At 49.3% G+C, this 25,172-nt stretch overlaps 1 protein-coding gene across 1 annotated transcript in view; it reads left to right on the top strand.

The window, feature by feature from the left end:
- CDH23 (cadherin related 23) overlaps positions 1-25,172 on the top strand; it is a 194,783-nt gene that overhangs the window by 77,868 nt on the left and 91,743 nt on the right. The window contains exons 7-9 of the mRNA XM_032695417.1: positions 7,215-7,409; positions 11,327-11,455; positions 18,275-18,353. Coding sequence (XP_032551308.1) covers positions 7,215-7,409; positions 11,327-11,455; positions 18,275-18,353 — 403 coding nt within the window. The remainder of the gene's footprint in view (positions 1-7,214; positions 7,410-11,326; positions 11,456-18,274; positions 18,354-25,172) is intronic.

Here is a 25,172-nt window from a genome sequence, read left to right as displayed (position 1 = left end):
CCCAGTCTGGCAGTTGGGATGGCTCCTGAGATGGAGCACAGGGATAGAAACCAAAACATGGGGCTGGTTTGAACTGTCGGCAGGGCCTGGATGAGGGGCTGGCACTTGCTCTGACTCTGCTCCTGCAGCTGTTTCTCGCAGCGAGACCTAGGCAGGGATAGGTGACTTAAATCTGTCGCAGGCAGCCCAGGGATGAGGAGAGCACTGGGAATCCATGTCAGCTCTGTTCCTCAGCACCTCTGAGATCAAGAGGCACTGAGCCTTCCTTCCCGCCTGTGATGAGACAGGATCAGCGGGAGAGCCTTTGCCTGGAGCAGAGGGATGTCTGAGACGGCTTTAGCGGAGTGCAGCGCTCCTTTCACGCGCCCACTGCATGGTGGAGAGGCAGGGAGAGGGAAAAGAGCCGCCAGGAACAGCAGCAGGGAATTATTTAAGAGTAAGAGGTTGACCAGAGCTATAACAGGAGCACGAAGCAGCGAAATATCTCCTGATGGGAGTGGTCAGCTCCCACCTTGATGCAGGGGGGGGAAGCAGGACCCAAAATAGGGCTGGCAGGGCTGTTTTAGTGCTGATGCTGAGATCAGTGCTGCCTGCTGCTCCAGCCCTCATGCCCGTCGCGGTACCCCCCAGTCCATCTGTGTCGCCTCATCTCCCCGACCTTCAGACAGCTGTTGGGCCAGATTGCCTGCCGTTTTTCCACATTATTTGCATGGGTACAGCACACACGCATCGGCATCCTAATCGTCTCCACCAGCTTCTGCTGGGTGACTTTGCCCTGGGAGGTCACGTGGAGGTCCTCTGCCTGGCCAACCACTGGAGAGGGGGTGAGCAGGCGTGGAGGGACCAGCCCCAGATGAACCAAAATAAACATTTCTAGTGCCCAGCCAGAACTTGTAAGGACATTGTCATGGTTTAACCCCAGCCAGTGGCTAAGAGCTGCACAGCTGCTCGCTCTGTGTGTTGGAAAAGTGGATGCATTTAAGGGAGTATCTGAAAAACTAACTCCCAGATCTCCTCTGCTTCATCTCCCACCTTTATTCTACATGACTCTGACCCTGCTGTAAAAAAGTCAGTGCTACGTGTTCACCCTCTCAGCCCTTTGCCCACAGGGCACCTGGTGTCAGGCCAGCTGGACAAGACTGATGGATCAAGGCACATCCGAAGTGTTGGCGGCCTGTGGCCCGTGAAATGGTTTTGCTGTGGTGGAAAACTCTCAAAAGCACTGTGCAAATCTACTCCCTCAGCAGGACAAGCAACTGCCTGGAAGCCAGAGGGGTTTATATGCTGTGGGAGCAGGTGCTGCAGGCCTGGGGAAATGGTGTGGAGGCTGGGCTTTCTGCAAACAGCCTTTCTCTTTTAGCCCTGTGTGAAGGAAGAGCTCATTCACATGAACCATTTAGGTTGGAAAGGACCTCTGAGATCATTGACTCCATCCGTTAACTCAGCACTAAACCGGGTCCCCAGGTGCTACATCCACATATCTTTTAAATCCCTCCTGGGATGGTGACTCCACCACTTCCCTGGGCAGCCGTTCCAGTGCTGAACAACGCTTTCCATGAAGAAATGTTTCTTGTTGTTCAATCTGAACCTCCCCTGGCACAGCTGGAGGGGAATATTTGGTGGCAGACAAAGAGTAGATTGTGCTCTGACTTTTTTCAGGTGCCCTGCCCAGCTCCCCTCATTTTCAGCTGTGGCCATGTAACCTGCCTGATGGGGCACATCAAAAACTCATGGAATGGTTTGGGTTGGAAGGGACCTTAAAGAGCCACAAGTCCTACCCAGGAAAAACCTGCTCCAGCATGAGCTTCCCTCTCCACAGGCTGCAGGTCTTCAGCAGGACCCTGCTCCATCCTGGGCCTCCCACGGGGTGGGTCACAGCCACCTACTCCAGCATGGGCTCCTCTGTGGGCTGCAAGGGGGTCTCTGCACCCCAATGGTCCTCCATGGGCTGCAGGGCTTTAGCTCCAGCACCTGGAGCTCCTCCTCCCCCTCCTTCTTCACTGACCTCGGTGTCTACCTTGTTGTTCCCATGTTCTCACTCCGCTCTTCCCTGGCTGGAATTCTTCCTGCGCCACAACCTTCTTTTCTTAAATATGTTATCCCAGAGGCGTTACTGTCACTCCTGGTTGGCTCAGCCTTGGCTAGCAGCAGGCAGTCCATCCTGGAGCTGGCTGGCATTGGCTCCATGGGAGAGGGGAAGCTTTTGGCAGCTTCTGACAGAAACCACCCCTGTAGCCCCCCCCACCCCCAAAACCGAGCCACAAAACCCCACTACATTAATGCATTTTTAGCAGGATTCATAAGATATTAAAGGCTACAGGTATGACCAGAGTGAGATGTAAATATTTTTAAAAGTCCCTTTTCTGTAACCCCTTCTTCAGCCTTAACTGCCCTTTTACAGAGAATATTGCATAAGGGTTTGGCGTCCCAGCTCCCGGGGTTAACACGGGGCGTGTCTGTGTCTGGTCACTTGTGCTGAGGGTCACACAGGAGGTGACAGCCCAGGGGAGGTGTTTGTTGTGATGTGCAGTGCTTGGGCCATACCCACGGTGGCTTTGGGATGGAAACACAACTTCTTGGGAGGATGTCCAGAGGATGGACCAGGCTCTTCTTGGTGGTGCCAAGCAGTAGGACAAGAGGCAGAAGCTGATGTGCAGGAAGTTCCACCTGAATGTGAGGAAGAACTTCTTTCCTGTGTGGTGACTGAGCGCTGGAACTGATGGCCGAGAGGGGATGTGGAGTCTCCCTTACTTGGGATATTCCAGAACTGTCTGGGCATAATCGTGTGCTGTGTGCTCTGGACTGGCCCTGCTTGAGCTGGACCAGATGACCCACTGTGGTCCCTTCCAGCCTGACCCATTCTGTGATCCTGATGCTTTGTGGTCGCTCAAAGACACGTATAGCTACCTCACCTCTGCACTGGTAAGAGAGAGGTAAGGTCTTGGTCTCTCCTTTGCCTCCTCCTTGTGCAGCAACATCCTTCTGTGTTTGAATAGGGATTTTAGAGTTGTTTGTTCCTGAAGCAGAGCGGTCTCCTTATGATTAGAGGTTTGGGCTCTTGTATGTTGCTGCTTTTGGTTTGGACCCCTCCCAAGCTTCTTCTAGAAGTTTTTTTTTTTTAAATAAGAGTTTGAACCTCTCATTCATTTATTGCAAAATAAGGGAGGCACAAATGGCCTTGCTACCCAGCACCCCAGAGCCCTTTAACTCCTGGAGCTGCTCAGGGGAGATCTGGGTGCTGGAGCTGCTCCTGCTGAGCCGTAGGATGAAGGATGTGATGCTGGAGATGGGTCAGGAGTAGGTCCCACTCCTGCTTGCCCTCCTCCTCCTCCACGGTGGCATCTGTCTGCATGTTTATTTTTATCTCACATCTGCTGGTGTTGTAACAAAGATTTAATGATATGACACAGTTTTTCACCAGTTCTTTTTTCCGTGGTGAATGGAGCTTCCTAGTAGGCTGCTGGAGGGAGCTGAAAGCTTTAAAAAGTGACAAAATTTGACAACTTGTGTGGAAAACTCACCTGCTTCCCACAAGCACCTGTAGGCTGTTGTCTGCCTGGACAAAAAAAAATAGAGTTTGCTATTTTTGCCTCTTAGTGAGATAAACATAAATACAATTAGTCTTTGTTAATGAAGAAAAGACCTGAGGAATATGCAGAAGAGTCCTATAAGTGGCCCAAATGCTGAAAATGCAGAAATAGGGTCCAGTGCAGGGCTTTCCAATGGCATCTCCCTGGGCTGTGTCCTCTGTCTGGTATTTACCGTCAAACACAAGCCCCAGGCAGTTCTGTTTATCCAGATGTTTTGCTTCATTGTTTAGATGATGGGCCGCATCTTTTGAGAAATAAAGACTTTGGCTTCCTGCTGAGGAATATCTTGAGTCTGTTTCACCCAAAAATGGCAAGAGGATTTTAAAGGCATGTCTTTCTTATGCTTCTTAAGGCAGACGGTCTGAAATTCCTCCAAGTCCTGACTGTGCCTGCCTGGGCATGAGCATTGAGAATGAGACCTCTTTCCCTGGAGGACTGCTGGTATGGGATGTCTGCATCCCACAGCTGGTTTTGCTGGTTTGGGAGGATTTTTTTTTTTTTCTTTTTTGCCTGAATTTGAGCTGGGGAAGAAAAGATGCATTACACAGAGCACTCCTTAGTAACAGCTTTGCATCCTTTCAGCTGCATGCTGTTGTGAATAAGGACGTGTGTTTAGTAGCGAAATATCCGCGCTGACCTGTGTGTTTTGGGCAATATCAGTGATTTCCCTCTCTGTATCTATGCTACGTGGCTTCACGCTCCTATAACACTCCTCCTGTTGCCTGGAAGCCCTCCTGCACCCCTCCTAAATTCGCCAACACTGTGCTTTGCTCACGCATGCACCCTCGTGCTTGTATGTGCCCACTGCCCCCAACAAGGTCCTGCCCTGGGGTCCCTCCCAGCCCCTCAGATACTTTGGTGTAGAAGCCTGTGACTGATTCCCAGGCCCAGCCAGATCTTTGTGATGACACCGTGATTGTTTGGCTTGGGCTGTCTCCTGGCCAATGAAGGGACCTGGTCAGCAAAGCTGTAAAATAAGGATGAAGCCACAGTAATCACCAAGTCAGAGCTCAGACAGTGTCTGCAGGGCCAGAGCTGACAGCACCAGAGCCAGTGACCTCTGTGTCCCTCCAGGCAGCTTCTCCTTTGGAAGAACAAGGAGATGAACTCCCTTCAAAGCCTGCTTTGGGGCTATTGTATGGAATACAATGCAGGGGAAATCAAGCTCTCCTCTTTCACAGCCAGCCGAGCAGACCCCTAATCACGGGTGACCAGAGCGGATTTGCATATTAAAAGGAGTGGCTAGGGGCACTTAAAAAGAAGAGGAAACATATTCATCAAGGCCAGCTTTATCCGTATGAATATTATTATTCCCAGGGACAATATGCCCCAGACCCCACATCATCTACTCTTGTGCTGCCTCTCCCTATTGAGGGTTAATTTCTAACGCTCCGTGTCAGGACACTGATACCTTCAGTGGCTCTGGGAAGGAATTTGAGAAGGTAGTTGTTGGAGCATGCGGAGTGCAGTGGTGGAAGCAGTGCCCTGGTAGCCACAAGAGGAAGGCTGTGGATGCTCTGGAGCTGTTCCCAGATGGTGATAGCTTGGGGGAGGCAGGTAGCCCACAAGAGGGGTGGGGAGATGCTCTAGTTGTGTCTGAAAAGGTGTCTTGGGAGTGCTCAAAAAGCAAACACTCACCACAGCCTCCCATGAAGGACTTCTCCATCCCAACACACCCGCCCTGAGATGACAAAATCCTCGTTCCCAAGCAGTTCAAATGCACAAGCCTGGATTAAGTTGCTGTGCATGTGGCACAAAGTCAAGGGTTTACATGGCAGCAGGGCAGATCTTGGTTCAGCATGCCAGAGAATGAGCAGCTGTAAGGAAAAGGGTAGCAAAATTCTGGGACAAATGGGCTGGGGAGGATGTGGTGTCTCCATCACTAGAAGGCTCTAAGGATGGGAATGATTTAGGTGTAGCACAGAGACAGGTTTCTTTTCTGAGGTCCTTTCTAGCTCTATCTTTTTATGCTTTTGTGACTGCTGATCACCAAAAAACTTGAAGGTGCTTTAAAAAATAATCCTAAGGCTGTGCCCTGTGAGGCTTTCTATAGCAGCTTGATTTAGAGGAGGGAAAAAAAGAAAGGAAATGAAAAACCTAGGATGGAGCTGCAACCTGTCATACCTCAGCAGAAGAGACACTGATGAAAGGGAAGTGGAGTTTTGCTGGAGGCCAAGGTGAGCTCAGGTGTCAGAACATCCCTGCAGTGCTGCATGGCTGGATCCAAGGGCAGGAAGCATGAGGAATGTGCATGGGATGAGTGACCAGAGCCTGGATTCGTCAGTGTGGGTTGCAAAATATGCCCTGGGTTCCCTGCTCTGTCTTACCAACCTCGTACAAAATCCTGCTACCTGCCTTTGGGGCAGGGAAATTCAGAGGCTTTGGTTCTTTGCTGGTACCATGCCCCACTGTTAAACTGGTTAAATCAGATGTGCCAGCATGGAGCCCTAGTGACCAGGACAGCCTTTGATTCACTGCAAGCTTCGTGGTTCCCAAGAAACCTGAAAATGGCTCCGTTTTGCTGCTCAGCTTTGGTAAAGGTTTTTCTGGGAAGCAGTGCCTTGTCCTCTAAGCTCTGCCTCTCCTCAGACCTCCTCTCCATCTTCTCAGCACTTCATGATACTTCTCTGTAAGCTGAGGACTAATAATTTAGTATGAAAGAAGTTAACAATAAAACACAGAGACTTGGGGAGAGGTTTGCAGAAATAATCCGTATTATCCCAACTGGCCATAACCAGCCGCTGCCAGGTCTCGCTTCTGTGACCTTTGCTGTCTTCCCTTTTGAGGTTTAGCTCCTTGTCACCCCTTGCCATGGCTCTGACTGCATCGCAAGCAGAGGGACATGCCCAAGGTGTCATGATCCATCTGTACCTGCAGCCTGGGGCCCCAGCAGAGCCTTTTTGCTTGTCTGTCTGTGCTTTTGCCTTTGGAGAGAGACAAGAATATGCATTTTAAGATTTGCATAGGAACATGCAGCTGTTCCACCAAAAATGGATAATTGTTCTCCCCGCTGTGAAGTTAAACAATAAGAAGTGCCAAACTGCACTTGCCATTGCTGATTTTGTGCACTCAGCTGCATATTTTATGCATGTAGATTAGTTCCAGATTTATGACGATGGAACTGTTCATGCCTGTGTTAATCGGGCCAGGTTGTAGTTGCTGTGGAAACTACAACTTTGACTTTTACGTTAAGTTCTGTGGTGCATTTAATGCCTTTTTTTATTATTATTTTTGAAGTCTTCCTATATTTAATGCCTTGTGGTGAAAATCCTGAGGGAATTGGCATCAAAAATAAAAATGCCTTTGGGCAAAAAACAAGTTTCAGCAAAGAGAGCAATTTTTCTGGAAAGTTGGGATGTGTGGGAAAATATGGGTTTGTGATAGAGTGCCATCTTGACCATAGCTGTATAACTGTTATTTTAAGTGTGTAACAACTATTATAGCTCCTGCAATACTGTCATAAAGAATACAGCTGTATAACTTCTAAATGTCCTGAAAATACAGGACTGAAGTTGTCGGGTCTCTAGGAATTCCCTCTGGCGGGTAGAGGAAATTGCTGATGTGTGTTTGATGGGGAAATGGGCAGGTGCACAGTGTTAACTGATGCTTATTGTGTCTTTCCAGAACACCCCGGTGGGCACTCCGATTTTCATCGTGAACGCCACGGACCCAGACCAGGGGGCCGGGGGCAGTGTGCTGTACTCCTTCCAGCCTCCTTCCAACTTCTTTGCCATCGACAGCGGCCGTGGCATCGTGTCGGTGATCCGAGAGCTGGACTATGAGGTGACTCAGGCCTACCAGCTCCAGGTGAACGCCACGGTGAGTCCCCCTCTGGCTGCTGCAGGGCTGGAGGTGGTGTCTGCAGGGGCTGCAATGGGGAAGGAGCTGTTGCTTGTTTATTTTATTGCCCTACTCTGGCATCTTCTTGGGCACACCCAGTGTTTTCTACTTAGCAAGGTATTGTAGCAATGCAGTGCCTGGGTAGTTTCAAATCTGTGTGGAGCACAGCTACACCTCTCCAGCAGCATCTCAGGCTTGTCAGGGGCTTCTGCATGAAGGGGAGCAGCTCCCTTGGTGATGAAACCCAGTACAGGCCATACAGACCATTCATAGAATCACAGAATGGTTTGGGTTGGAAAGGATGTTAAAACCCATCTCATTCGATGCCCCTGCCATGGACAGGGACACCTCCCACTAGACCAGGTTGCCCAGAGCCCCATCCAACCTGGCCCTGAACACTTTCAGAGATGGGGCAGCCACAGCTTCTCTGGGCAATCTGTGCCAGGGTCTCAGCACCCTCATGGGGAAGGATTTCTTTGATATATTAATCCTCCAGACTCATTCCTTGTACATCATGGTTTATTACAGGTGGATTTACCTGTATGAAGTTCAGACATCATGAGTTAAAGTTTTGGTGGACAAAGGAGAAAGCAAGGTCCTAATTGTAGTCAATACCATCATACTGGGAGGGGACCCTTGGGAGATGCATCCACCATGGTAAATTCATGGTCCATTTGAATGGGAAACTTCTTCCCTGGTGTTAAATCTAGTGAGAGTTGAGAATGTGGAGCAGCACACAAGAAGGTGATCTGGGTGGTGGTTTCTTCCCACCTCAGATTCAACAGAGGAAGGTGAGATTCAGCTCTAGAATACATCTGACCAACTCTGTACTCAGGAGAGGGGGGGAAAACCCTCTGTGACTCCTGCAGGCAGCTGGCTAGAACTCTTGAAGCATGTGATTTAATCAAGATCATTGTCTTGATGCAGAACCACAAATGTCAGGAGGACACAGGAGGGCTGTCCAGGGCTGCTTTGCTCTTCACGGTGCCGAGACGGAGCACTCACAGACTGCAGGGCCACAGGCAAACACCACAACCTTTCAGCCCAAGCCCTGCATGTTCCAGGCTGTGGAATCTCCCCCAGAACCTTGTTCTTTTTCTGAAACATACCTCATGTTATTTTTAATATTCCAGTGGTGAGCGGGTCTCTCTTTGTTTCCTTATCGGTGTCTGTTGCTTGCACACTTTCCTGGGATGTGCTCTTGAACTGTCTGGCAGGTTAGGAAATGTGGGACCAAACATCATCCATGATGGAAAAGGGACTTTCTTCCACGAGTCTGGTTTCCTCAAGGATGCAAGGATGTCACCTTGATCCATCCAGTTCTATCTAGCCCCGTATCCCAGCGAAGATAAAATGGGGGCATATCTGGTACTTCATAGAATCACAGAATGGTTTGGGTTGGAAGGGGTCTTAAAGCTCAGTTTGTTCCACTCCCCTGCCATGGGCAGGGACACCTTCTACTAGACCAGGTTGCTCCAAGCCCTGTCCAGCCAGGCTTTGAACACTCCCAGCTGTGGGGCAGCCACAACTTCCCTGACAATCTGATACTTGCTCTATGTGCTCATGGCATATAGTGATTTCCAGCTCAGCGAAAAAAGGCTTAAATATTAAGTCTCTGAACTTGACTGGATGGCAGCTGTGGGCATGTCTCCTTGGCTTGGTCAGTTGTAGTAATCCCTAGAAGAGAAGTGATGAGAAACTCTGGGGCAAATCTATGCCAGGGGAGAAGGATGAGAGTTGCAGAAGCATAGCAGGAGCTGGAAGAGCAAATGTAGTCTCTTGCCTGCCTGATGAAGAGTTTGCATGGTCCGAAGTGGGAACTGGGCTGATGGTGAATTCAGGGCGGCTGCAAGGAGAGCTGGGGAGCTCAGGTGCAAGGTAGGAGTCATTTCACACCAGAGAGAGAGACAGCAAGGGCAGACAGAGGCAGAAGAGACAGTCAGTGAGGAAACTGGAAGTGTGCTCGCTTCTTCGGTGATCTGTGATGCCTTAAACAAAATTTAAGAGGTGAAGGGGAGGGGAAGGAAAATTATCTGAAGAAACAAAGGACTTCAGCCTGATAACACTAACAGCAGAGTGGAGTCTGAAGTAAGCCTCCATCCAGGCCCTGAACACCGAGGCCCGCGGGTTAAGAGGATAATGTACAAGCTGTGTTGTTGAATACGGTTTAAATTAACATTAATCTTCTGGCAATCAGCCTTTGCTGCTGCTCAGAGCCGCTTTACAGGAGTGTGTGGTAACCTCTAATGGTTGCTTTCCAGCACAGTGCTTGATTGGGGGTAAGGAGAGATTGATTTCCTTCCCTTCGTGTGCTCTCCCTTTATTCCTGCGCTTTTAGCAAAGGGCTGTGGGCATTGGGGGCACTTTTGAGCACTCATGGGATGAGACTTCAGCAAGAAAAGCACGGTCAGCAGGGCACTGCCAGGAGAAGCTGGTGGCAGTGCCTACTGCTGTGGCATTGGCTGCAGGGAAAGGGTCTTGCTTTGGGAAAGTGCTTGAGGCTCCATCCTGATGGGATGTGATGGGGTGAAAGGGAGATGATCGTAGAATCATGGAGTGGTTTGGGTTGGATGCGACATTTGAAGGTCATTTAGTCCAACTCCCTGCCATGAGCAGGGACACCTTCCACTAGACCAGGTTACCCAGAGCCCTGTCCAACCTGGCCCCGAAAATTTCCATGGATGGGGCAGCCACAGCTTCTCTGGGCAACCTTGCCAGGGCCTCACCACCCTCGCAGGGAAGAATTCCTTCCCAATATCCCATCTAACCCTGTCCTCTGTCAGTGGGAAGCCCTTTGCCCTTCTCCCGTCCCTCCAGGCCCTTGTCCAAAGTCCCTCTCCAGCTCTCTTGGAACCCCTTTAGGCACTTGAAGGGGCTTCAAGGTGTCCCTGGATCCTTCTCTTCTTCAGGTGAACACCCCCGGCTCTCCCAGCCTGGCTCCACAACAGAGGGGCTCCAGCCCTCGGAGCATCTTTATGGCCTCCTCTTGACTCCCTTCTGGTGCTGAGTGGCCCCGGAGCTGGATGCAGTGCTCCAGGGTACTGATGGTCCTGCTCAGAGCATTTCAGTGTTCAAGGGCCACGACTGGTCCTTCTGAGATCTCTGCATGCTTGTGACCTGCTTGGCAGAGCAGGGAGGATGGTCACCTCGATCCTGCCAGTCCTCAAGCAAGGTAGGAGGGGAGAGGTTTGTAGCAGCCCAGGAGAAAGGATGTTGTTACTGTGGGGATGAATCCTGCAATTCAGGGTTTCCACTCTGCCTTCTGTGTGAGAGCCCAGGCATCCTACGAACTCAGGAGCAGCACTGGGTGTACCTACCCTCTGCCAGAGCTTGGAACAGCAAATACAGAACAGAATAAAGCTGCTACTTCAAGGCAGCCCATGGGGTTTGGAAGAGCAGTGGGAACACGAGGGAGCTGGTGGACTTGGGTCATGTTCCAGCTGATGGAGCCCAAGCTGTGCTGAGGCATCAGCACTGGTGGTGAGTATGAGACACTCTGCTATGATGTGCTGGTGTGAGACACTGCTGGCAGCCACCCCTGGGTCTCACCATGCAGAGGTACCCTGGGCTGTGTCTGTGTTAGGGGGGGATTTATGTTTTGAAGTATATTTTGAACAGTGTTGCTGCGTTTTCACTCAAAATGTGATGAAAACTAAATTGGTGTTTGCTTTATTTTAAAGGACTGATGCTGGAATGAAATGCATATTGTGTTTCAGCTTAGAGGGAGGTGCAGTGGACAATAATTCCAGCAGGTAGCTTGAAAAAAGAGATGATTACTTCCACTATTCAGAGATTCTGGCCCAACTACAACTGCAGGAGACTTAATGCTGCTGAATAATTCTGTGGTTTCTGATAGAAATCCTTTCTCTCTCCTCCCCACCCCTCATTTTTTCAAGGACCAAGATAAAAACAAGCCGCTGTCTACCCTGGCCAACCTGGCCATCACCATCACGGACGTGCAGGACATGGACCCCATCTTCATCAACCTGCCCTACAGCACCAACATCTACGAGAACTCACCTCCGGTAAGGGCTGTGCTTCACTCTGACAGGCAGGACCGCGGGATTTCTTTCTGAAGCAACGTGTTTCCAGCCAGCTCCAAAATATTTTGCCTTTTTTTTTTTTAAAAAAAAAAGGGACCCTAAGCCAGGGGGTTTAGGAAGGCTGAACCCCAAGTCAAATATTTTCCTGAGCTTTTTTTCTTAAATTTTCCAAAGGCTGTTCTTAGCAGCCAGTCACCCCGTTCCCGCCCCACAGTCTATCTGCATGCCATTTCCAATAGAGAACTTGAAGGAAAATTTAAACGCTCCTGAAATGAGGCAGTTTTGAAAATGCCAGAATCATCAGCCATTTCAGCACTTTGAGTCTTTTCCCCCAGGTTTTGCCAAATTGATCCAATCATTTTAGTTCTTCCGAAACTCGGTTTGTCAGCAAACTCACTGTTTGTGGAAAAACGTCTCCCAGTCTCTAAATACAGCAGGGATGGGGTTTTCCCCCCCCACTACAGCAGACATCAGGGCCTTGGGAGCTGTTTGCTCTGCTCCCAGCAAGGTTGCCCAGGGCCTTCAGTCCAAGCACCAGCCCTCCCCAGTAGCATCCACCTTCCCGAGGCACAGCTGTGCATCCCATCACTTTGCATATAGGGAAATATTTTTGTGTGTGGATGGAAAAACCTTCTGTCTTAAACAGCAGCATGGTGTGTGCCCATACCACGTGTGCATCCCATAAAAACTCTGGGATCCCAAATGCCTGATGGCTCAGTTCACACAGAGGAAGAGGAAATTCCTTTTTATTCACTTTGAGCAAAGCCCTGACATGGAGAGTGCTGGATCAATAGGGCTGAGTCCTGCTGTCCCAAATCCTGTGGTCAGACAGCACATTACCCATCTGCTGGCTCAGAGATGGCCAAAAAATGGCTTATTCATGAATTGCTTGCACAAAGTGAAATTTTTGCTGAGATTAGGGTGTATTTTTGCTGTGGGCAGAGTGAGCTGCAGGGAAATAAAAAAAACCACAATTTAGATCAGCCTTAACTGGGAGGAAAAAAAGCCTTAGATGGAATGAAAGAAATGGAAGATCCACGAGTATAAAAAATTGTAGACCACATCACCTTCATGGAGCGACCTGGTATCCAGGAAAGGGCATCCCCCTCAAATAATAATATATTTTAAGGCTCAAAGATCTCTTTGTGTTGATGCACTGACATGTTTTTCCCAGAATATACAATGTTTGCAGTAGGGAAAGCAGCAAATAACCACAGTGTAACCCTGATACAGGAAATGAAGGAAGCAGTGCTCACCAGGCAGCACTTTTCAGGCGGGTTTAGAGATTTTAATTTCTCTTGGCAACGTGCAATGAGGTGTCCAAGATGGATAGGTGACACCAGAGACACGGTGAAGAGGAAGGCTGAAAAACACGAGGGCTACTTTCAGTGGTTTGGACCCCAAGTCCCAGCCTTCCTGGGAGAAATTCCACTGCTGAAACAAGGGTGGGGGGTTTAACACAGAGTCATTTAGGCTGGAAAAGACCTCAAAGATCATCAAGTCCAAATGTTAACTATGTGCAATTTTTGTCTCCCTGTGGAAGTCTCATCAGCTCTGCCTCACCCCCTCCAAGGGAGCATGGAGCAAGAGAACATCTTGGTTATCGAAATGATAACAATAAATTTGGATGAGGAGTCTGGCCTTGGTCAGTGACTGTCCAAAACCAGGTCAAGCCAACAGGCTGCAGTGCATTTTTGGGTGATGTTTACCCTGACATTGGACTCAGCAGGTCAAAATGTGCATGACCTCTTCCGTCCCAGCCCCAACTCTACAGAGCAGGGCCTCACTGCTGCTCCACCCGCCCGCTCCCCGTCTCTCTTGCCTCTCTTTTTATCTGCGGTGCACAGCATGTCTGTGTTCCTCTATCAATGTATCAGGTGAGAATACCTCATCTAAAGTGTATACATTACCTAATAAAATCCTTCTTATTTGGGATTATTGCATCAAATTTTAATTTCCTCACTCGAGTAACAGCATGTCAGCCGGCCCGGCAGTGAAGAGTCGATAGAAGGTGAAAAGAGTGGATAAACTGCAGCAAATTACCGCAAACAGATCTCTATCAGCCCTTTGACTGGAATTGACTGGAATTAAGAAGTGAGAAATGGGATTTTTTTGCCGTGGCAGCTTTCTGAAGCGCTCCCCGCCCCCCCTCCTCCTGCTGCAACGCTGGGCTGTGCTTCGCCTTTCAAGTCCCTAATCCTGTAAGGGAAGAAGAAGAAAAAGAGGTGGAGGGGCACGAGAGGGGAGAGAACTGCCGTTGTAGCTCTTATTTTTCTCAGGCCGGGATCTGGAAGCATAATTTAGAAGCATTTTGGGCAGGTGCTTATTCTGACACTGAGAATAAAGCAATTTCTTATCGGGCAAAGGAAGAGGACACAGCGGGGAGAGACTCTGCTGTCCCTGGAGGTGTTGTATCTTCTTTCTTGATGTTGTTTATCATCCCAGCATGGCTCAGACATCTCTCCCAGGGCACCTGAGTGCACCAAAGCTGCCTGCAGCTGTGGCAAAGCTTGGCGGCGTGTTTTTCATCCTCATAGTGTTTTTTGGGTGTCTGTCCTCACAGCGTCTGTGCACCGGTTGATGCTGAACATCACTGAAAGGCTTGTCAAGCCCCGGAACAGGTTGCCCAGGGAAGTGGTGGAGTCACCATGCCTGGAGGGATTTAAAAGACATGTGGATGTGGCAGTTGGGGACATGGTTTAGTGGTGGCCTTGGGAGTGCTAGGGGAACAGCTGGACTCAATGATCTCAGAGGACTTTTTCAACTTAAAGGGTTCTGTGATTCCATGTCCTCCAGACAAGTTGATGGGGCTGGAGGAGAGGGACCATTTCCCCTTGCAGAGGAGCTGTTGCTCTGATGAACCCCTGCTTTTGGACCTCAGCTGGGGCATGGTCCAGGCAGCACGACAGCTTCACTTTAGGGGAGAGAGAGGAGAAATCCACTCCCTTGAAGACAACCTGAGGCCTATGAACATGTGCTTCATCCCACGGGGAGCCATGTGAAGGTGAGAGTGGAGGCAGATCCTGTTGGCACTTGGTCCCAAGCCCAGCAGTTGTATTCCCTTGCGATAGGATGGTACAGCTCTGTGTCAGATATCATTAAAACAGTTTTAATTCTTCAGCACCATCCTCCTCCTCAGAAACTCCTTGGGTTGAAGAAATAATGTAGAATCGGTGCTATTTTTGCCCTAGAGTCTCAATAGCTCCGAGTTAATTCTTTCCTACAATATTTCCAGCCCATCAGTGTGAACACTTTATTAAAAGCTCAAGGTTTTATTAAAAAAGGATTGATTTACTCCTGCCCCTCTTCAAAAAACCCTCAGATTTTGTTTGGATAATGTGCCACTCTTTATTTTCTTTGCCTTTTTTTTAAGCATAGGCTTTCCCAGATTATTACTTTTATAAACCTTCTTCCTCCTTCCCTAGAGGGAGAGGGTTATTCTACTCTCTCTGTACCACCAGCTGAACCCTCTCTCTGCAGCCACTGTTGTCTGCAGTAGGTAGGTGAGTTGTGCCTTGTTTTAAGAAAAGTCAGGAATATTTGGGACTTTCTGGGAGCTGCAGGTTCATGCCACGAATACCTGAGGGCAGAGCTGTTGGCACTGGAAGTCAGCCTGGGGTTTCTGTGAGTAAGTAGAAGACACCAAGACATGGACAGTGAAAGGAATAGTGATGTGGTCTGATAGGATTTTGGAAGAGAAATTGGGAATTGTTGACACGTGGTTTGTTAGGGGACGATCTTTGCCATCGTGGTACGGCTGAGATGAGAGATTTGGTTTGTTTGGGCTGTTTTCCCACTTCCAGCCTCTCCTCTCTGGGTGGTTATTTCTGCTGGTGTGGTGGGCAAAGCACTTTGTGGCCATCACAGGTACCAAGTACTGAGTGTAGCTTGTGTGTAGCACCACATTTTGCATCACATCCTCTCACTCCAACCCATGCTGAGTGGGAATACTTCCTCACCACGAAGGCAGTAATTGCCACCAGCGACATAGATAAACGTTGTGCCTGCCCTGGGACACTTTTCCAGCCCCTTCCCCCGAAGGATCAAGATTGCTCCTAAACACTGTGGGTGCTCAGGGAGGGATTATCCATCCCCAGGAGCTGGCATCTGCCAGTCTTGTGAATACTGGAAGAGTCTTGTGAAAGACCTGTCAGGATTGATGGAAACCAGGTGGGATGTGAAGAGGTGCCCAGATCCCCTTGCCGTGGTTCCAGGAAATAGCATCCCTGAACAGCAGGGAGCTCAGCACCAGTCTAACATGTGTTTCTTGGTCACTGGTGAGGTGTTGCTCATCTCCAGGAGGAGCTGGTGAAGGGGCTTGTGGGGAAGGAGGAGAAACACAGGGCTGTAAGGAGAAGAGGGGGAGACCCAACATCAAACGCCACCAGCATGATAGTCACCATCACAAGCTTACCAAGGACAGGATGAACCTCAGCGTGGCCTCTCGTAGCCCTCATTCCTGGGATCAAATGTCTGGATAATTTCTTCCCTATGGGCATCTCTATGGCACGCGCTGCTGAGATATCTGAATGAGATTCCCCCTCCACCCCTCCCAAACTTTCCCTGCTGCCACATCCACGCTCATCCTTTTATCTCTCCCAACAGCCCTTCTTCCCCTTGGCTCCTGCAGGAGGGGCCTCTCCCACAGATAAGGCAGCCCATTGCTATTCCCTAGCCATGGCAGGAGCCCTGCCCTCTCCTGCAGCTGCCTTCCTCTGCAGCATGCACAGCAGGACACAATTCCCATTCCATGCTGCTCCTGAGCTGTCTGGCAGGTGATGAGCGAGCTGTCAGACAGACCCACTGCCTTCACCCACTGCCCTTCCATGGAGGAACTCCTGGTTTACCAAGGAGTGAACGGAGCTCAGATCTGCCCTGTGGGGATGGGAGATTAAAGCTTGGATGAAGTTTAATTCTGCTGAATATGATTATAATATATTATACAATATAGGCTATATAATACAATAGTACACAATATAATACAGGCTATATAATATATATAGTAATATATAATACAATACATAATTTATAATTCAATAATGTATATTATATATATTACACTCTCTCTATATATATAGTATAAATTATAATACAAGCAAGAGAAAGGTGGGACAGAGCACACTGGATTGCATTGCCCTTTTTTTTTCATCTCTATTTTGACCTGCCCTCCTTTCCACATCCCCTGTTCTGCCTTCCCACCTGCTCTTTTCCCACTTTTCTTGTGCTTTTTATCTGTCCATGCTCCTTTGGAAAGCACAGTTATTGTCAGTGATTTAGAGGCTCTCCGGGTGGCTGCTGAGCCTCACCAGCCGAGCGCTGCTCAGAGGCTGGTGACCTGGGATTTATGGCTAATGTTCTCAGTTAATAACATGGATTTACTTAAGGACTCTGTTGGAATGCCCTCAGAGATCAGGGAATGGGCAGCCTGCCTGGCCCTGGGAGCCTGCTTTATGGCCAGTAGTGGCATTGAGCCCACAGGGGCACGAACCTGGAAACCAGGGAAGACGGTGAGTCCCTGTTTTCCACTGGTGATGTTTGTGCCACAGCTTTCCCTTTGGCCTTCAGCTGATGGATTGAGGGGCAAACACGGGGCTGCCGACCCGCTCTGCTCCCTCGTTACACATGCAAACGCCTCTGCTGACATTTCCTTTGCCGGGGGGGGGGGAATTAAAAAATTTGCTGCTTTCCCCACTGTTAATAAGCCAATGAAAACAAGAACAGCTGAGTTGTAAATTTTTTCACACTACATTAATTACGGGCGCGTGCGTGTGTTGGTATTCACAGGGGCTCACTGCACTGCGGCGGGGGAAGTTGACTTATAGAGTTGACATAAGCGGTGTGGTATTTTTATTTCAAGAGCTAAATAAGAATTTTGGGTCACTTTTATGCTCTTTGTTGCGTTTTGGGGACTCTCAGATCTTTCCGCTGGGCTATAGAAACAGCCTGTCCCACAGGATGGAGGATGAGTGGGTGAGCTGGCAGCTGCAGAACCTCCTGCCTGTGGGCAATTCCTGGTTCTCAGCATCTGCCCAACGCTCCTCCTCCTTCTCCTCCTTGAAGGTGCCAGTGAAAATCTCTGCAGCTCAGTTATGCAGTTGGCCAGTGTGAGCATCCCGTGCTGCCTGGGGTGCCTCATTTGAAGAATACAGGGAGAAAGGGACAGGTTGAAATTGGGAAGCCAGTGGTACATAAAACTGTTGTAGTGACCAGTGCTGAAGGTTGTGATGAGAGGGAATTGTTGCCTTTGGTTCTTGAGGGACTGCAGAGTGAAAATCCTTGTGGCAGAGGAGCATGTGCTGTTGCCTACCAGCTGTGAAGCTGTGAGGAGGCTTGTGCTGCACCTTCAGTTCCTCCTTCCTCTGCTTCCTCGAGCACTGGTAGCTATGCTTACCACACTGACCCTGCTTCAGATGTGACCCTGCTCCTCTGAGCAGGGGATGAGCAACACAGGGATGGAGCTTGGTGGTGTCCTCTCCAGTCTCTGCAGACACTTCCCCTGGTACAGTGCAGCTCGCCCTACTCAGGGGGTTTGGTTAGAGGGTGTGTTCCCCTGGTCATACCCTCAGCATTCCCAGCTCCATCCTGGGATGGGTTAGCAAAGTTCTGCAGCTCACACACAAGTGATGGGTGGTGAGCCTGAACTGCCCCACGAGGCAGGTGGTGGGACTTTTCCGTGTCCTAGGACAGGTTATCCAAAGCACTGGCCCGCAGTAACAGGGGCAGTGCCTTGTCAGGGCACCCGGGTGGCCGCAGCAGTGCTGTCTGGGGTGGCTGTGACACCTGTTCCCTCTCCCTCCCCAGGGCACCACCGTGCGGATGATCACGGCGATCGACCAGGACAAGGGCCGTCCCCGCGGCATCGGATACACCATCGTCTCGGGTGAGTCCTGGGGGACACGGTGGGCAGCCCAGCAGGGATGGAGGAGCTAACCCCCTCAATAAGGCACATCCCGTACCTGAGAAATCATGGAATCCTAGGTTGGAAGGGACCTTAAAGATCCTCTCGTTGCAACACCCCTACCGTGGCCAGGGTCACCTTCCATAGGCGAGATTGCTCAAGGCAAATTTGACAATATGTCGTGTTGAAACCTTTCGTTCCTAATGATGAGCTACAAGCAGCTCAGCTTCACGGAGGAGATTTTGTGTTCAGGGAGAGAGTGTTACTGTTTACGGACTGAATGGCTCCTGGTGGTTTCTGGGGTGTTTCCCAAAAGTTTCAGAAGCTGGGATGCAAGGGCTGGACCCATGAGGGTGCAGAGCTGGAGAACGAAGCTTAATTAAAGTGATGGTGGGTTTTTCCTTCTGACGGGCACATGGATTGATCCTGCCTTTGCAGACTGGCTCTGAAGGCCGGGAACCCTTCCCAGGGTGGGTGAATGGATTGCTGCAACTGCATGGGTCCTCGTGGATCCCCATGGATCCTCACTTGGCAGTGCTTGGCTCCTTTGGCTCCATAGCTTGGGGACCTCTGCTGATAGCAACCGAGCCAGAAGCAGGGCAATCCGGGCAGGCATTTCGAGATAAAACATAGCTGCCATAAGGAGAGGCCAGTTTTTGGGGTAGGATGTGACTCATTCAAGATGCCTTGAGATCAGCAATCTCTGCCATACCCAAGGCAGACTTTGATGCTCATTGGGCTGCTCTCACACACTGCTTTGATGAGGACAGACAGACTACTCAGGGTAACCCAGGCATGAGGGACCAGCTTGGTGGGTCTGGGTTATAATCCTGTTCCTGGCATTGCTTTCGAAGGGATTCTTCCCAGCAAGAAGTGGCAGCATGTGCCACTGCTGTGCCACATGCTTGGGTGCTGGCTTGCAGCTCCTCTGAGCTACACGTGTGGAAATAATTTTCCAGTTTCTGTTCCTTAAAGCCCAGCCATTTCAAACCCTCTTTAATCAACCTCGGGGGTCAAGGTGATTTCACTCTGACTTTCAAGTCCACTGATCCTGGCTGCAAGTGCCCATGTTGGTCTGCCTTTGAAGATACAAGGATTATTTATTCCTCTAATTCCCTCTGCAATTTACTCAAGAGATTCTCCCAGATTGTGGGTATCAACTGGCCAAAGTGCAGCAGGGGCTTTCTTTTGACTGATACAGGATCTTTTTCACTGGAGACAGGACTGAAACATCAATCTAATTCAGAGGCTGCTGAGTGGTGGTGAGAATGGTAAAATAGCCTGGCCATCCTGCATGGGCAGTGGGGTAGTGGCAGGGAACCAGGATGCTTTGGGATCTGGGTGGCAGTGCAATGTGGAGAGACATGCAGGTAGATCACTGCAAACAGCCTTGAGTCTGCTTGTGTATGCCAGGAGTTCAGTCCCTGCCCCCAGTTCTGCCTGGTGGGGGGCAGCTCTCGAACGGGAGAATCAGGCAGAACATATCAAAGAGTGATTAAACTACTCTGCACTATTATATTTTTTGCCCAAACATGAGAATTGCAGAGTGTTATCCTAACTGACCAGGAGTCCTTCTCCTGTCAGCTCCAGGGTCTTGTGAGTAGGGGTGGTGGGAAGGATGAGCCTGTGGATGGACCTGAGAGTCCAGACACGGGACTGGCATCTAATGCGCTTCCAAAATCCTGCTCAGGATTTTGGAAGGCAGGCCTTTTTTTTGGCAGGCAGGTAAAGCTTAATTAATTTCTCATTATCCTCAATCATGATGATAAAGGTCAGCGAGCATTTTTGCGCCTGAGCTGAAAAATTTTTATGGCAATTCTGAAAAAAAAAAAAAAAAAAAAACCCAAAAAAACCCCAAAAAAACCCTAACATATGGGAATGGGGAAGCAAATTAAATTAGAAACCAACCGTAAGCAAAAGTGAAAGTGGCCAGTGGAGGTAGTAATTATACCTGGCTCCTCAGCTCCCTCTCAAGAGGGGAGGTGGCAGTGATGCTGCTCCCATTTCCCTGCAGGGAAGGATGATGCCTTTCCCTGTCTCTCCCAGGTTTTTGGGCACGGGGTTGGCATCTGGCTGGTCTGATTTTACCTTTTGGGCTTGAATGTATAGCAGTGAGAGAGCTGAGAAGCAAACCCGGCCGTTTATCATTCCTTCGGTGTTAGTATCTAAAGCTTTGGTATGATTTGGAGGTGGGGTATAAAAATTAATTTGGAATTGCCACTGTCCTATCTGGTTCCATCCCTTGGGATGTACTGCAGCAGCTCTTATTTATACAGCCATCTCCAGCACAAGGTCCTCTCATGACAGGAACATAATAAAACTAAAAGATTAACCATAACCACATAAAATAAGACTTAAGATCTAACTTTATACCGCCAGCTTACAAAGCTGTTAAGGCTGAAATGCTGGAGGAACACTGGTCTAGCTGTGTCCTGGCTTTGGCTAGTTTTCCTCTTGGGCACGTGAGCCTGCCTGGATGCGCTGGGAATAATTTCCATACCTAATAGAGAAAAGCCATTCAATTGTTTCTCCCCTTTCCTTCCCATAAGAGTGTTTCAACCACAGGAAAATGTATTTTTTTGCCCCACACTTTACAAAGAGTGGGCTCACCACCTTGGAAAAGGCCAGTTGAAGAAGACATCCAAATTAAAACCTCTCAATTCACGCCCCTCGTGACAACAGGCTGGTCAGTGCCAGTGCTCCCATCGCTCTGAGGGGTGTTCCTGCTGCTTTTCCCATGGGTGCAGGCAACCCATGGCCGGAGCCCTGTGAAAGCTCTCCCTCCCCAGCTGCTTTGACAGGTTGGAGATGCTCAGCCGCTGAGGTCAGGACTCTGTTTGAAGGACAGATAATTAATCCAGCAAAGTAATCCACAGTTCCTTTTTGGCAGATTTATGGAGATAGCCTCTGTACCGGGGACTCTGCCTCATCATCTTTCATTTCCCAGGCAAAGCGAGTGACTTGTTGTATAACACGACCTGTTCTAGATAAGACTTTTCATTTAGGGGAACTCTCCGGGCTAACGGAGATTGATTTTCCCAGTGGAAGCCGGAGGGCCCTGGTGCTCTCGGCAGGTTCAGCCCTGCAGTCGGCACTGTGTTTTCACGTTTGCTGCCGCTGCACATCGCCTGGGGCACGGGGAATCCTCTGGCTCTCCAAAGGAAGGATTTTTATCGTGAGTTAAACAGCAATTTAATTAATAGGCAGAAGGAGACTCTGGCCCGCGAGCTTTTGTTAGGAAATCGCGTTGTCTCACATGTAGCTCGCTCGTGGTAAACTTTGGGCTTCATTGATTTCCAGGATAGCATGAGGATGTGAAGGTGACCTGTGCTGCTTGTGCAGGCACTAAAGGGTTAACCAAGGGAAAGGGTCCCGAATGTCAGTCTCTGCCTGCCTGACACATTTCAGGTGTGGTGATGGATGGGCAATGGGGGATTGCACAAGGGCAATCCATACGTCCTTCCTGGGGCTTGGAGAGTCCTTCAGGAGAGAGGGCAGTGAACGTGAGGCTTTCAGTCAGTGAGCTGGTCCTCAGGGCTATCCACAAACCCTTACAGTGGGGTTTATTTTCCCCCAAAGTGGATTGATTTAGGAGACTGATGCAGTTTCTGGCAAAGTGCTCCCTTCCTAAAGCTGGTGCATCCCAGGGGGAGGGTGTTAAAAATCATTGTCTGCACAATGCGATAGAAGTGTGAGTTACAAAAGCGGGAGGGAAGCTGAAAAGAATTGTCCTCCACCTTTCTTCTGCTAAGGAATAAAATGTCATATATAAAATAAATAAATATATATGAATTATATACATTTATATAAATAAAAATCAGTGCAGTAGCTCTCAGAACATGTTTCCCATGGTCTTAACAGATCCAGAGTGCCCTGACGCCTTCCTTTTGAAAGTGCAGCACGAATTCTTTGAGGCAAGGTTAAGTGGCCAAAGAAGTCTCCAAGCTCTCAGCTGCTGACATTGCCCTTTATAGTTGGACCTAACTTAATAAAGAAGACAGGGGCAAAGCAAACCACCGCCCTGAGTCCCTTAACCTGGACATCAGGGAGAATCCTTGGAAATAGGACCTGCTCACGTTAGTATTCCCGTTGTCTACATTGTGCCAGCTTTTTCCCACATTCGACTCACTTGGTGAACTACCAGGGTGTTGAAGTCCTCATAAATTACACCTGTTGGGAGGGCCTTACAGCATGATTTAAAGGCAGGCATCACAGCAGAACATTTCTGTAGGAGGACATGCTGATGGGTGGAAAAGTGCCTTGCGCTGAGCTATCCATCAGAAGCTGTTTTTCCCACCCTGCCAATGCAAGGGGATGAGACAGCACAAAGCAGAGATGATGGTGTGGTCACAGTCCCTCTTTTCCTGGCTCGGTTGCTCCCCATCTTCCTCCACGCTCCTAATGGTGTTTTGTCGTCACATTGGCATCTGGCTTTGGCTCCCTGGCAACCCAGAAATCACTGGGAAGAGATATGATTGGGATAATGGTTGACGTGGCAGGTGGTCCCCTAGCAAATGGCCCTCGGTAATTAAAACTATACATTCCCTTTTATGTGTAAATAGGAAACAAAAGTGTATTTTCTGTTTAATTTCTGGGACTTCCTATATAACTTCTCGGGATTTAATGTGTATTCACAATTGATCAACCTGGGTTAGCGGAAGGTGTTCCTACCCATGGCAGGTGCATTGGAACGAGTCTCTTCCAACCCAAACCATTCTGGGATCGGCAACCACTGGAGTAGGATGAACCTGCACTGTCTCTGTTCATGTCAGCGCTGGAGAAAGCTGGTTCTGAGATGGCTTTTAATGGAGGATTTTTGAAAAGGTGTTGAGCCTGGAGATGTGAGGTTTATGTTGAAAAGCACATTTTCGGTGGTGTGGAATGGTGAATGGTCCGAGAATGGTGGTTGTGGTCCGGAACGCAGCATTGTTTTGTGTGAAGAATTACACTGAGAGCAGAAACTCTGTAGGCTTTGTTCTCCTCTCTAGGGCCCGGCCACAACTCCCAGGGAATCTGGGAGTGGGATTGCACCTCAGGTGATAATTGTCTCCTTTTATTTCCTTGAACTGTTCATTCAGTTCTAAAAAAGGGAACCACGCGAGCATTTAATCCGAGCTGCTTTTGTGGCTCATCAAAATCAGAAGTTCTGCTGCTCGTGCTGGAACACACAATTAAATCTTTTGAGGAAGATACTAAAAACATGCAGAGGAGTGCCAGCACACAGCTTTGGGCTCGGATCCCTTGGCCCAGAGAGCTGCATCTTCTGAGAAGAACAGCAAGCCAAAGTCCCAAGCAGGAGAAACAGGCACTGTTTCACTGTTTCATAGAGCATCTTGATCTCATGCACAGCTCAGGTAGTAATAACCCCTTTTCCTGTGGAAATAACTTGTTGCCTTTGAATTTAAGCCCAGGGCAAGGTACCTGCCCTGGCTCCCCTGCATACAGCCCAGGGGCAGACACTCAAGGTGAAGAGCAGCAAGGTGGTCACGGCAGCTGATGGGCTATTTGTACGATAATAACTGTGTCTGTTGCTGACTCTGTGAACCACATCCAACAGCATCTATTTCAGAGCTGAGGAGCCCTGATGGAGCACATTTTGGTTAATAAATTATCCAGCACAAGGTGTGTGATGGGTTCCCCTTTCACATTCCCATGAAAGTCATCCGCTCCAAGTTCAGTGGCTCAGCAAGCCCCGGGCCTTTCCAGGATGCAGCTTCCTGATATGAGCAGCCCTTTATGTAGAGGTGGGCAGGAAAATTCTGCGTGGGACTTTCCTGCACAGTAGCTCTTCACTAGAGCTGGGCAGCAGCTGTATCTCTGTCTTGTAGGGATTTGAACAACGCTCAAGGGCCAAAGGGGTAGAGAGGAAGGAGGAGACATTTTTTTTCCCCTTTTCCTTTCCCCCCCCCCCCTTTTGGGTTTGAGCCAGTACTTTTAATGGCCTTTTTAAACTGTGAGAGCTTGGCTGAGGGCAATTAAACATTATGGCCCTCATCTATAAAACCTCTCGTTATAGAAGTGTTTCTCCAAAATGATGCCTATGCCACCATCCGTTCCTCAATGAGCCTGGAAAAACACTGTGAATGGGCTACTGCGATCCATTCCATTGCTCCCAACCAAGCATCCTGTCAGTCCCTGCCTTCCCAGTCCCCAGTCTGGCTGTGGATTGTATGCAGGAGCTGCTGCTGTTCCTGTATCTGTGCACGGATAGACAGATGGGAAAGTTTTCCTTCTGTTGTTACCCATAACAAGGAGTTGGGCTTGTATGTTGTGAGCAAGACTGTTCCTTGCCAAGTGGGAGCAACAAGTCTGCCAGAAATGGATTCATATTGCAGCCCCAAAGCTCATCTTTATTTTCTTGTCATTGTTCACACCTTTCCTCTGTCTTTTTGAGTATTTTAAACATTGTCTGCCTTGTTTTCCTTCTCTCCGTGCTCCCTTTTGCTGCTCAGCCTTTCCCTTCCCATCCTTTAACTTCCGCCCCACCTCTGGTCTCTCCTGGTGTCCCCTACCTTGTGCAGTGTCCAGCTCCCTAGTTTGCAATAGTAGCAGAGAGGTAGAAGTGGAGCCTGCCTTCCCAAGAGGTGTCCCTCTCCATGAATGCTGCCTCCTAGGCAGCCTCACATTTATTTTCTGCTTCCTGCCCTGCTCTCCTTAAGGGCATCCTTGCTGTCCTAGCACTCAAAAGGAGAGCTCCTCCTTTGCTGATGAAGGACCTGTTTGTTCCTTATCCTTGCTTGCTCTTTGCAATGGAGTTGGGTCATCAGGTTCTCTGTGAATGTGCCACATCCTTTTCTGGAT

Source organism: Chiroxiphia lanceolata, chromosome 8, assembly GCF_009829145.1.
Source record: "Chiroxiphia lanceolata isolate bChiLan1 chromosome 8, bChiLan1.pri, whole genome shotgun sequence".
In the NCBI taxonomy this organism is placed as follows: domain Eukaryota; kingdom Metazoa; phylum Chordata; class Aves; order Passeriformes; family Pipridae; genus Chiroxiphia; species Chiroxiphia lanceolata.
This window is presented reverse-complemented; position numbering and strand designations above follow the sequence as displayed.